Source organism: Tupaia chinensis, unplaced genomic scaffold (assembly GCF_000334495.1).
Source record: "Tupaia chinensis unplaced genomic scaffold, TupChi_1.0 Scaffold000216_1, whole genome shotgun sequence".
NCBI classification, from domain to species: Eukaryota; Metazoa; Chordata; class Mammalia; order Scandentia; family Tupaiidae; genus Tupaia; species Tupaia belangeri.
In genome coordinates, this window is record NW_006159691.1 from 755,924 (window position 1) to 770,998 (window position 15,075).

General features: G+C 53.9%; 1 protein-coding gene across 5 annotated transcripts in view; it reads right to left on the minus strand.

Annotated features, from left to right (window-relative positions):
* Positions 1–15,075, minus strand: part of HNF4A (hepatocyte nuclear factor 4 alpha) — a 63,045-nt gene that overhangs the window by 19,127 nt on the left and 28,843 nt on the right. The window contains exons 1-4 of one of the 5 annotated variants that reach the window (XM_014587497.2): positions 10,386–10,664; positions 7,899–7,994; positions 6,697–6,871; positions 5,462–5,556 (exon numbers count right to left, since the gene is read on the minus strand). In XM_014587497.2, coding sequence (XP_014442983.1) covers positions 5,462–5,556; positions 6,697–6,871; positions 7,899–7,994; positions 10,386–10,500 — 481 coding nt within the window. In that variant the 5' untranslated portion in view covers positions 10,501–10,664. Of the gene's footprint in view, positions 1–5,461; positions 5,557–6,696; positions 6,872–7,898; positions 7,995–10,385; positions 10,665–15,075 lie in introns of those variants that run through there. The other 4 variants (XM_014587498.2, XM_006147568.3, XM_006147569.3 and 1 more) reach the window with 4 other exon arrangements.

Consider the following 15,075-nt stretch of genomic DNA (forward strand, 5'->3'; position numbering starts at 1 on the left):
AGCAGGAGCCATGTGCCCTGCCCTGACCTCTCTGTTCACTTCCTGCCCACTCCCATCCAGGTCAGTCCTGGCCTAAGATATAAGGTGGACCTTCCGCTGCCCTGGTCCCATGGGTTGGAGTCCGAGGCTTCGCTGTGGAAGGAGGCTCTCCTGATGTGGGAAGGAGGGAGGACGAGGCTCCTGCCCAAGGCCTGCCCCTCGCTTCCTGTGTGCCAGTGGAGCTTGCGCTCTCTCTCCAGCCTCGTCCCCATCTATATGCTCTGCCTGGCACTCTTTCTTCTAGTGTCTCAGGTCGGAAGCCTAGGAGTCTGCACCTCTGTATCTCACATCCCACATTCGTTTATACCTGCACGCACCCGTCTGTCCCTGAATTCACAGGCCCTGCCTGCCTGGGGCCTGGCCTCTCCCATCATAGTCCTCTCAGAAGACAGAGGGACCCCCTCCCCAACACGCCTGGGACATGTCCCTCGCTGCTGTTTAAAATCCACATTTCCCTGACTCCCAACTCCTCATGGGGGGGTCCTTCCTCTCCAATTGTACCTTATAGCAAACAAAACAAAACAGAACAAAACAAAACAAAACAAAATGTTACTGTCAGGCTCTATATCCATCCCCATCGAGCCTGGCTCCTGGTTCCACACATCCGCCCACTCGCCCTCTGGGCCTTTGCCACCCCTGTTCCCGCTGCCTGGCATTCCCTTTCCCTGGCTTAGTTGCTCCTTCACCTCACCCGGGTGTCCGTGCAGGCGTGACCACCTCAGCCACCTGCCAGGCGTGCATTCTGATGCTGCGGTCCCTCCAGCTGCTTGGCCCAACTGTGCCGTAGTTTAATTTAAGCTCTTACTATAGAATGATTGGTCCATTTCTGCACTGTCTGTTACTCAGCAGGAAGGGAAAGGAGCTCCAGAAAGCCAGAGCTTCATGCCTGTTCACCGCGGTAGCCCTGGCAACTAGAACAGAGCCCAGCACACAGTAGGTGCTCAGTAAATGCCTGCTGAGTGAGCCAAAGAAGACGCCGGATGAGACAAGTGCTAATTCTTATAGGCTCTTGAATTCTCCATGGGGCACTACGTCCTGGCTGTTCATTGGTCTCTCTCTGTCACGCATTGTTAAAATGCGAGGAGGAAAGTCAGATAGTCTAAACCCAGCCTGGGAGTTGGCAGGTATGATATACAGAGACTCACAGCAAGGAATCTCCCCCCCCCCAGAACTTCTCCACCCTGGACAGAGCCAGCTCCGCTCACCACTCCCCAGCCCGGCTCACCACTCCCCAGCCCTGCGGTGCCACTGGGCCCTCCCACTTGCCGACACCCTCCCCAGGCAGGGGCAGCGGGTCTGCCAGCAGTCCACACCCGTCAGGGCGCTGAGTGGAGTGGGAGGCGGGCAGAATGAAAGGGCTGCTGTCAGCAGCTGCGGATAGGGCTCCTCAAGGTTAGGCTGGCGTTATCAGTGCCCGGCGCGAGCTCAGTCACGGAATGCTGGTTTCCAAATGTTTGCTCAGTATTAGCAGGGCCGGGGACCTAATGTAACTTCTAGTGAATATTAACCACCTGGGCAGAGCAGAGCCATGAGACATCTTCCCAGAGAACTCCTGAGGGGGCCCATGGGGGCTGGGTTGGAGTTTTCGAGGAAGGTCCCATCAGATGGCCCTTAGCCCATCACCAGTCCGCACCTCCTGCAGGCCCTGGTGAGTTTCCTGGCTGAGGTCAGGAGCCCGATATTGGTCCTGGGCCTGAGAGCTGAGGCCGGACAGTCCCTGCTCTCCCTACCCGGTTGTAAGACTCTGCCTACTGTTGTCCACTGAACCCCAAGTTTCCCTAGAGTCTCTGATCCTCTAAAGGTGCCCTCCTTTGGACCACTGGGGAATATCCTCTGGCCGAGGCATACAGGCCCGTGAGGAGTCCTTCCCTGCAGCTAAGAGGAAGTTTCAGGAATCTGGACCAGAAAGTACCTCCCAAACTCATCACTGCAAATTTCAATCCAGAGAGCTCGGTGTCTGCCCAGCTGGAGGGAGCCTGGGCTCTACTCCTGACTCCCGCCCCGACTCATTGCATCACCTCTCTGAGCACAGTTCTTCATCTGTAGAGTGGGGAGAGAGTAGATTTGATGGCCTCATATAGATTCTCTATAAGTCTTATATTTCCAACTCATGTCTTCCAGTCCCCAAGAAACCACTTTTGGGTTTCAGTCCCCAAACCCTCCTAAGGTCACCAAGGGGTGAAAAAAAAAAAAAAAAAAAAAAAGGAAACTAGCTCCAGCTCTTCTGATCAGGGAAGCTTCCACTGAGACTTTTCCTGGCTTTGGGAATTCCCATCAGGCAGAGGAGGGGTGCTGGGGACTAGAAGACTTAGGAGGTACTAGAAATACCTTTACTTACTGGGTTTAATAACAGCAGCAGTTAAACATTCCTACACTCACCCATTCACATGTGTCATGATCTTCCAGTTAACCCAGGCATGCAAATAAGCACCAGCATTCACTAGCCCACACTCGCCTGCTAGCAGCCACCTTTCCAATTCTCCTGGAGAATGTTAATTTCCCCGGGGCAAAGAAGCCAGCAGCTATTTTCAAGGCTGAGCTTAAGGTAGACTGTCCTGGGGCTCATTCCTCTTCTAAAAGTTGGGATAAGGGACCTATTGCTCCATGTCAGCTCAGTGATGGACCAGGGGACAAACACCCATGTCCTGATGGTGGTGTGCACTTGTATAGGTAGGTCAATGAGTTATGTTTAGCTGGACCCAGAGCCAGAAGGACTCACTATCCAACTCTTGATTTTATAGATGGGAAACCAGAGCCCTGATAGGTGGAAACTGGTAAAGTTCCACAGGTGACAATGATTCTGAAGGTTTAACAAGAGACCTGAGTGGGACCAGCAGATGGTGTAATGGCTATGTCACTGGACTCCCATGTAGTCGATCACGATTCGAGTCCCAGGACTGGTGGCTTAAACTCATGCTGGGCACGTGTGCATGCATACCCAAGATCCCGAGAGGAGAATGGAGGAGAAGGGATTGTGGCATGGCCATCCCCCCCCCCCCGGGTGGTGATTTCTCGCTTTCTGTCTCTCTATCTCTCTCTGTCTGTCTGGAGAGCACATGCATCCTATAGCAAAAACAAAACAAAAAAACCACAAGAGACCCGAGTAAAGGCAGGACTAGGCCACGCATATCCTAGGTAGGTAACCTTATGCTCAGGTGGGCTGCCAACCCCTCTCCCACCTGCTTGTTACAAGGCTGAAATTTCAACATGAGAGAGTCGTTCGCTCGAATACAATGCCCTCTGCACAGTACCTCTGGATGATCAGTGTCTGACGTCTCAGGCTCTTGGGATGCTAGAGCACTGAGTAGTGGCACCACAGATCACCAAGCCCCGTGGCTTCTGTTCTAGGCCTTCTTCATGTTTCTAACTGTCCGTGCATGTATCCTGATCCTGTTCTAACACATCTCATCCTGTGAAATGGTTCTCAGCTTGGAGGAGACAGAGGCTCGACCCAATTGCAAACTGGGTGTGGAGAGGGGCATTGGCAATTTGGAAAAGCCCTGCTTCTGCCTGCAAAACCACTGCAGTCTGCTGGCTAGAATCATGTGCTTGGAGCAGAGGGACCCTGGAGACCACCCACTCCTTTAGCAGGATCAGCAAGCCTAGATTTCCCAACGGTGCTCCTGAGGTCAAAGCAAGACTCTGTAGAGATGAGATATGGAAGATATTTCCAAGGAAGGGGCAGAATAGACAGGGGCTCAGAGGCAGAGCCGCCAAAGCCTACTTCCTTTTTTTCTCAGTCAACCCCAGGGCAGGCTGGGTCCCAGGTTCCTGCTTCTGGACAGACTGTGCGTGCACACGCACGCACGTGCCCATCCAGGACCAGACCGAGGGTTTGGCTGGTATGGCAAAACTGCAGGCTAGATTTGAAAACCTGGGGCTTGCCCAGAGCTGGGAAAGGTGATTTAGGGGAAAAGGAAATAAAGAGATTTGAAAATAAATGCAGGTTACTTTGAAAAGTGGTTCAAAAGGCCAGTCACCAGGACCAGCAGTTAGTGTAATGGCTATGTCGCTGGACTCCCATGTAGTCAACTGTGGTTCAAGTCCTGGACCCAGTGGCTTAAAACTCATGCTGGGCACGTGTGTGTGCATGCCCAAGATCCTGAGAGGAGAATGGAGGAGAAGGGATTGTGGCATGGTCATCCCCCCGGGGGTGATTTATTGCTTTCTGTCTCTCTGTCTCTCTATGGCGAGTGCACGTGACCTATAGCAGAAACCTCTCAAAAAAAAAAAAGAAAGAAAGAAAGAAAGAAAGAAATGGTAAAAGGCCAGTCACTGAGGCACACAGTAACACTCTGCAATGCTGAGGCCACATGGGAAGGTTCGAGGGAGCAAGCTGCGGTCCCCTGTACACACTGGGCAAGCTTGTATGCGTCATGATCCAGGCTGGCTGAGGCTGCAGGTGGGTCTCAGCGTGGGAGCCTGGTAGGGGGGCTGTCTTTCTCTGCATATCTTATGGAAGAAGTTAATAAACAAAATACCCTGCAAAAAGGTGAGAGGTGTTGAAGAAGAAGGAGTAGGAAAAAAGGAAGAGGATGAATGAGGACCGTAAGAAGATTTTTCCTTCTTGAACTTGGGCCAAAAAAACAGTTTTAAATGTTCTTGGGGGGTCTGATGGGCACACAGGCAGGCAGCATTGAAGTGTGTTCCAAACATCATGAAGCTCTGGGTTCAAACCTCAGCTCGTCCGATGACCAGCTGTGAGGTCTCAGGCAGGTTGTTTAACCACTCTGGGTCTCTCTAGGCTCCATGGAAGGGGAGGACAGTCATAGTTCCAGCCCTTAGCATTGTCATGAGAATGAAACAAGCTTCAAACCCGGAAAAAGCCTAGCCCAGTGACTGCTGCCTGCAGGTAGCATGGGGCCTGGCGAGACCTCAATGAAAGTTGTGCTCTGGTCTTCCCATCCTCCTCCACCCAAGACAGGCTGGTGCCTTGCTCTCATTTTCCAGAATGGGAAAACTCTGGAGCCACCTGATAGCCAAGAATGATAACCGGAGAACTGGGCACTTGCCCCTAGCTTAGGAAACTGGGGAATAGAGCACACCCCGCTGTCCCCACTTGTGAAGTCCAAGTGGTAGATACTGAGATGTTTGCAAGGTCATGTGCTCTGCTTTTCTGGATGTTTGTCTTGTTAAGTAAGACCCCCAACGGTGGCCACCTTGAGGTGGTGTGGCAGCAAGGGTGGTGGTTGCTGGGAGCCCGAGCAGTTGAGAGTGGGAGCTTATCTCTCTGAAGCTTTCTCAAGACCAAGCCCAGCCGCTCCCTATGGTCAGATTTCCAGGCCCTCCCTCCTCTCAGCCATTAGCCAGTCACGCTGGGGCCTGTCACAGAGTCATAAAGTATGGCTCCAGTTGTAAACGACTGTCGGGAGCCATGGGTACAGGTGGGGCAGTCAGGGGCAGGGGGAGGGCTGGGGCTCACCTTCCTTCTTCATGCCAGCCCGGAAGCACTTCTTGAGCCTGCAGTAGCGGCACTGGTTCCTCTTGTCTTTGTCCACCACGCACTGCCGGCTAAATCTGGGGAGGGCTTTGGATGGTTGGATAGAGAAGAGACCACCTTCTCCCTCTTAAGATGGACTAGAACTCTGGCCATCTGGTTGACCCCGGCCTCCTTGCTCTGCCCCATCCCAGAGCCCTCATGCTAATTGACCAAGAGCTAGAGAGGTTCTATGGATGGTCTAAGAGTCTGACCCCATCCTGCTAAACATGGGGAAACTGAGGCTCAGAGAAGGCAACATGTGGTTCTGGGTCACTCAGGTGGCTGGGAGTAGTGCTGCCTTGGGACCCTTTGGTCTCTTGAGTGCCAGAGCACTGCTATTTCCACCACGTCCCATAGTAACCCGAGTCCATAGCAGGCTTCTGGTCCACATCAGTCTCTTGTGGGTATGGGTGTGGGTGGAGAGGTGGAGGGGTGGGGAGTGTCTGAAGTAGAAGCGGTGCTGCACAGTGGTCATGGCTGGGCCCTGCGCGTCAGCCCTGGCTCTGCTATTGTTCAAACTGGGTGACCTTGGGCGAATGCCTAGCGCTCAAAGCCACAGCTTCCTCAACTATAACGTGGGAACGGTAATGGCACCTATCCCGGGTTGGGAGGCAGAGGAGACAGAGGTAGTGCAGATGGGGCACGGCATGGCATGGTGTGTTCATATGCCGAGAGCTTACAATCGGCAGCTTCTAAGCTTTTATTATTGCTGTTATCCAGAACGGGAGATACTTTTGAAAGCAGGATAGCCAAGACTCTGAGAAGCCACTGGGGTAGATGGAAAGGCCTGGGACCACTCCCTTATTTGTCTCAGAAAAAGCACCAGGTTTGAGGATGGGCTTATTCTCTGAGGCTTCAGAAGAAGCCGAACCTAGGTCTCCTGAATTTTCATTTGCTAAATGAGAAAAACACAGCCAGCTCCTGTGGAAGGTTAAATGCTTGTGAGGACTCAACACAGGGCCTGGCACATGCTGTGCACTCAGGGAAGGGCAGCCAAGAGCTTTACAGCCAGTAAATGGGGTTCCTGGAACAGACGATCCCCCCTGAGCCCACAGGACCTAACAACCAGAAAAGCCTTGAAGGGCAAGTGCCTCTGGGGGAAGACGGACCCTCAAGGCATGAGCTGCAGGGAGTCCATTTCCCTGCTGGAGAAGGGGGGCCCTATGCGGGGTCCTCACCTGCAGGAGTACATGTGGTTCTTCCTCACACTCCTCCGGAAGAAGCCCTTGCAGCCGTCACAGCTCGAGGCGCCGTAATGTTTGCCCGTGGCCCGGTCCCCGCAGATGGCGCACAGGGCACTGACACCCAGGCTGTTGGGCACGTTGAGGTTGGTGCCTTCTGATGGGGACGTGTCTACACCAGAGAGATGGGAGTAAGGACTCAGGGAGAGCGGGAAGGCAGAAATCAGTATGAGCCCCATGGGGACCCTTCCAGGACTTCAGACTCAGCCAGACCTGGGGGCTGTTCCTGCTCTATCAGCCCTTCCCTGGGTGACCGTGGGTCTGTCACTTGGCCAAAACCCCAGTTTTGCATCTACAAATCAGAGATGGTTGTGACACTGGCTTTTCAGAGGCATTCAAGGTGGAGGCTGCTAGTCCCGCTTTGAAAGGAAAGAATGAAAACCTGGCCACCTCCTGGGCACATCCACCCATACAGACTCCCAGTAGGGAAGAGGGGCTGCGGAAGAGACACATCCCCCAGCTTCTCCCCGGAACCTGATCCTGTCTTCTCCCTTCTCACTGAGTGACCAGGCTGGGAGAGAACGCTGGAGCCCTCGTTGAGGGTCATGGCAGGATCTGGCACCTCCTGCCCCAGAGACAAGACCTACTGCCTCTGTATAAATGGGAGGAGGAGTATCCCCCCATCAAAAAAAAAGAAAAAGGATTTAGTTGTTGAAATTAAAAAAAAAAAAAAAAAGGAAAACAACCAGACTTATCAATTGCTTCCTATTATAAATCTTCCTCTAATGATAGACCCTTTGGAGAAGGTAATAAATGCTATGGACCATCTCTCCCACAAAAATGCATACATGTGCAAAACCATGGAGCGTCACACACACGTTTTCATAGAAAGCTATGTTGATTCCGAATTACGAAGAGCAGAGGCCCACAGTGCTGTGGGTTCGCGCACAAAGCACAAACTCTGCCCAGGTCGAGATCGAGCCACCTAGTTGCATGACGTTGCTGGCGACTTTACTTCCTCGCACCTTCGTTGGCTCTTTGTGAAATGCGGGGCAGCTTGATACCCTGGGCGGGCTGTGCGGACTCAGGGAATGAACGGACGTGAGGTGCTCGGCACATAAGCACCACGTCAGTGTTGGTGACCACGTGGCGGTCGGGGAGAACTCAAGCAGAGGACGTCCAACCCCACGCACACACACCCGCCACAACTCCCTCCTTCCACGGCCTGACCGAATGTCTCCCGAGACTCCAGCGTGTGCCCAGGACTGCGCTCCCCTCCACTTGGTGAATTATTCCTGGAAACGGGGATAATCGTTAAGCCGCATTGCTGCCCTTTTTCCCCAACCCCCAGGGAGAGCTGACCCTGCACCACTCAGCCATTCATGCGGAGGCTGGGACGAAGCTCCCACCTCCTGGTGGAGCGAGGTGGGTGCTGTCAGGTATGCCATCGCCCCCTGAGGGCAGCCCATCTCCTCTTCTCCAGGTGAGGACACTGAGGCCCAGCGAGGACAAGGGTCTCGCCCAGGGCCAACCCACTGCTTGGCATGGGAGGTCCAGCCGTGATGCCAGTGCTGCCCATGAGAGGGTGCCTGCTGGGGCCACTAGCAAGCAAGGACCCCCCGCTGCACTGCTTCTGCATCGGGGCCGGGAGCTGAGTGGGGCACTCGATCCTCGGAGCCCTCGAGCCACCAGCCCACGATGTATGCAACCATTTGAAGGACCACCTCACACTAATCCCAACTCGCAGCCCACCCCGGACGCCAGCAGGGAGTGTGGACCCTTCTTACAGGTGCTTTGAGACAACCCACGTGGGGGCTGGGAGCAGCCTCCAGGGCTGAGCACTCAGGCGTCTTATCTTAGTTATCCTCTGGTTAGCTCTGGGAGGTGGTATCATTTACTCCCATTTTATAGGTAAGGAAACTGAGGCTCAGAGAGGAAACGGTGCTGCTGCATTCACACAGGTCAGAAGGCTCACTGGGAATTGGGGACTGGGGTCCAGGGCCTTTGGGCTCCAGATGTAGAGGCTGTGCTGTCCTGGGGACCCCAGACAGGGGCTGACCTCTGTCCTGGGTATACAAGATTCCTGAGCTCTGAAAGGAGCCAGCCCCGGGAGCGGCACAGAGCCAGGCAGTGGCAGGAGTGTGACAGCACGTACTGTCCCTGGGGGGTGTCACATGACAACTGCTGAGTGCACCAGCATCTTGGCCACTTGCAGCACGTTTCCTGCCGAGGACCTCACGTGGCATCCTGACACTCCTACACGCGGCAACCAGTAGGCCCTGAGTGACGAAGCACATCTCACAGAAGACACAGAGGACAGGAAAGGGGAAGTGACAGGCCCCAGATTGCTTGGCGACATGGTGGCAGGGGGCGGGCGAGCCCCTGGTGAGACTGGCCATCGCACCGCCTGCTGCTGCCTCCTCTTTTTGGCTGAGCAGGCCCCAAGCTTTTCCGACATCAGCAGGGGCTACAGCCTGACAGCTGGACAGGAGGCGGGTGCCAGGCTGACCTCTGCCAGCTGCCACCTCTCCTTTGAGGCCTGCCTGGTACCCGTTAGAACCATGCCCTCTGGAGGATGTCTGGGTTCTGGCCTCCTCCTTTGCCCCACTTCCTGGTGGAGGAGAACCATCCCCCGCCTGCAGAGGTGGTCTCAGTGAGGGCAGACGTTCGGACCTGGGTAGAGATGCGTGGGCAACAAAACGTGCCTGAAGCAAACGGACGTTTGTCTCATGTGGTGAATGGCAACCTCAAAGCCCTGCAGCCGGGTCTGCGCAGGCACGCAACACGGACAGTGTGAACCCCCAGAACAGTGGATGCGCACAGGCACACAGCGGGTGCGAACATGGGAGACAGACTCCGTGCAGGACAGACGTGCAGGAAACACAGGGCGAACAAGCCTCCGCATCCACAAACACACGCGGTCAGTGACCCATGTACCAGCACAAGTGCACAAACACCCGCAGACACGTGTACACTCACGCTCTGTGGCGTGCAGACAGCAGCAAAACAAACACGGGCACCCCGTAGGGACACAAACACACACAGAGCCACTCAATGAACAAACAGAAATGGGGATTGACACAGAACACGCGCACACAGACATGCGACGAGCTGTGGAAACGTGTTCCTAAAGGCAGGCGTTTGCCGAAATGGTCCACCCTCCCACCTGTACGTGTATGCACACACATGAATAGGCACCTGCCGAGCTGCCCTCTTAGCAAAGTTAGCAGAGCTTTCCTGAGGACACCATTTTCTCTAGCATCCAATTGCCCTAGGAAAGTCCTGAAGACACCTGAAATACAATTAGATCCCCAGCTGCTGCCTTTGGGGACAGCTAACCACTTTCCATCTCTCTAGACCTACACTCAAGAGCTTCTAGAAGGGGCGGCGTTGGGCTGAATTACTGGAGCTGGATGCCAAGAGGGAGTGATCATCGTGTCCCTGCTACTAGTGACAAGCCGAGCAGGAAGAGTTTTGAGGTAACCAGGACTGGAAGGACCCGGGAGGAATGCCTGGGATCTATTTTTACTGAAAAGTTGCCCTTGCAGGCCTCCCTGCACCTAGAATGGCTCTGGTCACTGAGTGACCGGTAGGACCTACCTACCACTTTCCGTCATTCTCCTCTCATCCCAAAGTCGGGTGCCAAAGATCCACTCCCATATCTGGGCACACCTGCCCCCACCTACCATTGCCCATGGTCAACACCTGCACATTCTCAAATTCCAGGGTGGTGTAGGCCGGGTCCAGCGCTGCACTGTAGTCAGCCATGTCCATGTCGACGAGGGTTTTGGAGAGGCGCATTCTCCCCTGCCTCCACACCACGGCCTGCCCTGCCTGGGATGCCCGCCGGTAGGCTCCGGGCTGAGCCCCAGCCTCCGCCTTCCCCCCTCCCACGGCCTCCTCCCAGGCACCCTTTCTGCCTTCCTTCCTTTCAAAGCGTCCTCTGGGAGGATCTGCCTGGAGTCTGGGCCTAGCCTCTGCAAAGGGGTGGAGGCTCCCGGGGAGGGGTGGGGGTTAATGGTTAATCAGGCCCCCTGCTGGTGGATGGGCTGGGCGGGGCTGCAGGGATTTGGCTGTTGCTTTCTGGCTGGCATCCTGGGCGCTAATTACAACTGTTGGGGCCCTCATTGACCAATATTCAGTTAGCAATTCTGCAGGCAAGTGTTGTAGCTCACCGGCACTCAGATGCCTCCTGACCCTTCCACCCGCCTCAAGCCATGGCCAAGCCCAGCCAGGCATTCTAGCCGATCTGCTCAGATACTGACAGCCTCCCTCCAACACCCTAATTCAATAAATGCCCCAATCATTCACTTCTACCCTCAACGCTCTTGCAGAGCTAGAGCCGCCTCGTGGCCCAGGAATTAGAAACTGAAATCCCAGGCCCCAGTCACCAGTCTTTCGAATCCTTCTTCTGGGATCCCCTCCTAGATCCCTTCCAGCTTCCCACTTACCCTGGGAGTAGAACGGACTGCAGGTTTGAGAGGGCCGACTCACCTCTCATTCCTCTCACCTGCTCTCTGAGACCTCATGATGGCCACCGCACCCCCCACAGCTCCTGGCTGCTCTGGCTTGAAGAAACTCCATCTCTGAATTCCCGGTCTCATCCATGCGCTCCACCCCACCCCCTCCCAGAGCAAGTGGAGACAAGGTTTGCAGCCCTACAGGCCTGGGTTTACATTCAGGCGCCTACTACCTACTAATCGTGACTTTGGGTAAATGATTCTCCCCTCTGAGCCTCAGTTTCCTTCTCTGTAAAATGTGCAATCAACCACAGAGGGTGAGTTGAGTAAGAAAGGGGATGGCATCAGCCCAACAATAAGAGGTGGCTGCAGCATGCTCCCTTCCTCCCCCTCTCCTCTTTTTCTGTCCCCCTTTCCATCTCCCTGTCCCTCTCCTTCAGCGTGGGCTGTGTGGGTGCACTGCCTGTGCATGCGCACGCAGCTGCACTGGGCCAGGCCCCCGCTTGCTTCAATGCTCTCTCGTGACTGTCATGAAATTCTTGATTGTTGAACGACGGGTGCTGCACTTCTGTTTGTGATGGGGCCTTGAAAATGACGCAGCTGGCCTTCCCTGTTTCTCACACACGGTCACTTTGTTCTCACACACCCCCAGTCCTCACGATGCAGACACTTTTGAGGGCTCCTGACCTGGCTGGGGAGGTAAAGTCACCATGGAGAAGGTAGAGTGTGGGCCTGAGACTAGAGGCCTGGCTGGCCTCCTCTGTAGGCTGGCGTGGTTGGTGGGACTGGGTAACACTCATGGGCAAGAGCAGGCCAGTAAGGCCCAGCATGGTGGCACAGGTGGCGGGGTGCCCCTGCGTGACGCTGGAGCCACAGGAAGACGCTGGGTTTGGTTCCTGGGCTGACGCAAACATGCCAGGTGTGCCTGCAGGGGCAGCTATGACCCTGGGTGACTAGAGGGCTGGGAAGGATGGTGGTGTGATGGGATCCTTTGGTGTCCCTGTCTCTTTCTCTCAATAAATATATGTGTGTATATGTACATATATATATTTGCCAAAGGGCATGTGCACTTGCTGGAGAGAGACAGAGAAAGACAGTGAGAGGGAAAGTGAGAAATCACTCCCTAGGGAAGATGGCCATACCACAATCCCTTCTCTCCTCTCCTCCTGGGAATCTGGGCACTCATGCACACACACTTAGCATGATTTTCAAGCTGCCAGGTCCAGGATAAGAACTGCGGTCAGCCTTGTGAGAGTCCAGCACCTTAACCACCATGCCACTTGCTGGACTCAATAAATCAATAACTATTTTTAAAAAGGAGTGGGCCAGTGAAGGAGAGGATCAGTTAGTGGGTGAGTGGAAGGGTGAATGAATGAGGTGGTGATTTAGGACTACGTGAACTGGACGCAGGGTGAATTAATGTGTGAGGGCAGAGACTGGGTCAGTTAACGAGTGGGCGAATTAGTGAGTGCGGTAATGGAAGTAAAGCTGTGAAAGGCGGGTACATCATGAGTGGGCAGATCGAGAAGAGGGTAAGTGTGCTGAGGGACGTGAGGAGCACCCCAACCTACCCATCCAACGCAAAGTCTTGCTCTGCCACTTAGCTTCGGTTGCCCCCTGCATCCCAGCCCTGAAGCTGAGGTAATAGGGATGGGGTTGGGGTGCAGGGTGTTATTTCCTGGGGCGGTGGGAGGGGGAATCAACTGTTCTGGAGGAGAAGAAAGACTGGATTTGTGTCAGGAGACCTGGGTGGGTTCAGGGGCCAACTCTGTCACTATCCCATAGCTTTGTACAAATCACATCTCTTCCCAGGGCCTCAATTTCCCCATCTGTAAAGTGGGGAGACAATCTTGGCTCAGTTGTTTGTGGGTCAGAACAAGATGGTGAGGGAAGGAAGAAGAGAGTCTTCCAACTTAGACTTTGAGGTTCAGTAAGGTCCGGAAGGAGAGTTCAAGCACAGGTGAGGTCCTCAGGGGCCCCTCCCTACAGCTGAGCGGGGTGGAAAGGGAAGACCTGACACGGGACGAACACAGGAGAGGAGTGAAGAGCAGCTCTGGGAGGGGCCTCCGAGGGTCCCAGGTCCCTGCTATCTGTTCAGCGTCTATGACAGGTCACACACAGCTGGTCCCCACACAATCCCACAATTGGCATATATGCCAATTCCAAGAGAAACATGTCCACATTTCTAAAAGTGGGATGTAATCATTGGCAGGTCAGAGTTTAGCTGGTAACAAAAATAACAACGCATCTCTCTATAGAGGAAGTATTGTAAGTAAGGTGTACGATTAATTAGGGCCAGCCTTGTGTGCCTCACATCACCCACGACATGCCAGAAGTACGAGAAGGACAGCCTGCACACAATGAACGACTAAGCATCTAACCCATGACATACGTGACTTACAACACACATGACTGCCTCAGAGGCATAGCCCAGAGTCCTGTCCCACCTCCTTCCCACTCACCATGAGTAAATCTGTCCACTGGCCAACTCGAAGTTGCCCTATCTGGTATGTCCACGACTGACCCTATCCTCAGCCAGCTCTAAACAATGCCCTCCTTACAAATCCCTCATCGAAATGACACACCAACTAGAAGCTCTACTGGCTCAGTGACTTGAGGCAAGTTATTATTTCAAAGCTTTTGTTTCTCCTTCTATAAAATGGGCCCAACTTGTAGTTTGTTGTAAAGCTGAAATGAGATCTTACTGTAAGGTTCCTAGCCCTTCTGCCACCAGCTTCCATTGAGGGGCTTAAGCCACAGATCTTGAAATCCGACAGATCGGCATCAAAACCCAGGCACTGCCCATTAACCAATCTCTGTGACCTCAGCCTTAGTTTCCGCATTTGAAAAATGAGGTCGGTGACTTCTTTGCGGGATGGTGTGGGCAGCCAGCGACTGAGGGTAGGTGTACAGCACAGCAGTAGCGATTATTGTTGTTGGTCCTTGGCTCTGTGACTCACTGGCCACAGAAATGGTTGGAATCAGGACCCCTGCTCGGGAGAACTCTTGATACAACATGAGCAGCTCTGAGCTAGCTCTGGCCTCCAGGCCATCAACTTAGCAGCTGTCATTTATTATTTTTGAAGTTTTTTATTTATTAAATTAATGATAACATGAGACAGAGAGAGAGAGAGAGAAGCACCCTCTACTGGGTCTTGTTATGCTGTGATCGCCTTTCACTGGCCCTCTAGTTTGGGCACACGTTCGCATTCAGAGCGCGTTCAGAGTGTTCCCAAGCCAACTCAGGAATATGAACCCAGAGTCGACCATGTGACTATCAGCATCACAGTTCAGTTTGCTACCGATTGTGCCACCAGGCTAAGCCGGCATCTGTTCTTAATCTCTGCCCCTCCTTCTTGGGTTGCCAGGTCCCCAGTCAAGAAGTGGCAGCTCTTATGGGACACCGGAGGACCTCTGATTTCACCTAGTGGCCCAGTTCCTTCATGGTTAGCTGGAGAAATGGAGATTTTGAGAAGGGAAAGGGGAATTGGCCTGGCGCCTGTCAGGAGGGGCTGCCCCAGACCAGCTCGAAGCTGGGTTCATGGCTTGGCTGTGGACAGTGGATAAAGGAGATGCTACTGGGCTCATGCCATTGTCCCCCTAAGTCCTAATAACGGCTCACGTATATAGAGAAATTTCTGCTAAACCCAGTGTTAAGGACCCTCTACTTATCTCATTTATTCTACTCATGGGGTAGGGACCATTGTCATCCCTACTTCCTAGAAGACAAAACTGAAGCTCCGAGAGGTGAAGTGACTGACAGCCACACAGATCATACCCGGAGACTGACTCCAAAGCTTAAGAGTTCACCCCTCCTTGTGCTGCCTCCTTCCTGGGATCCCCCAAAGATCTTCAGAGTTCCTGAGCCCCCAAGCTGTAGTTTCACCGTCTCAGTCCTCTGGGTCTATCGTCCCTC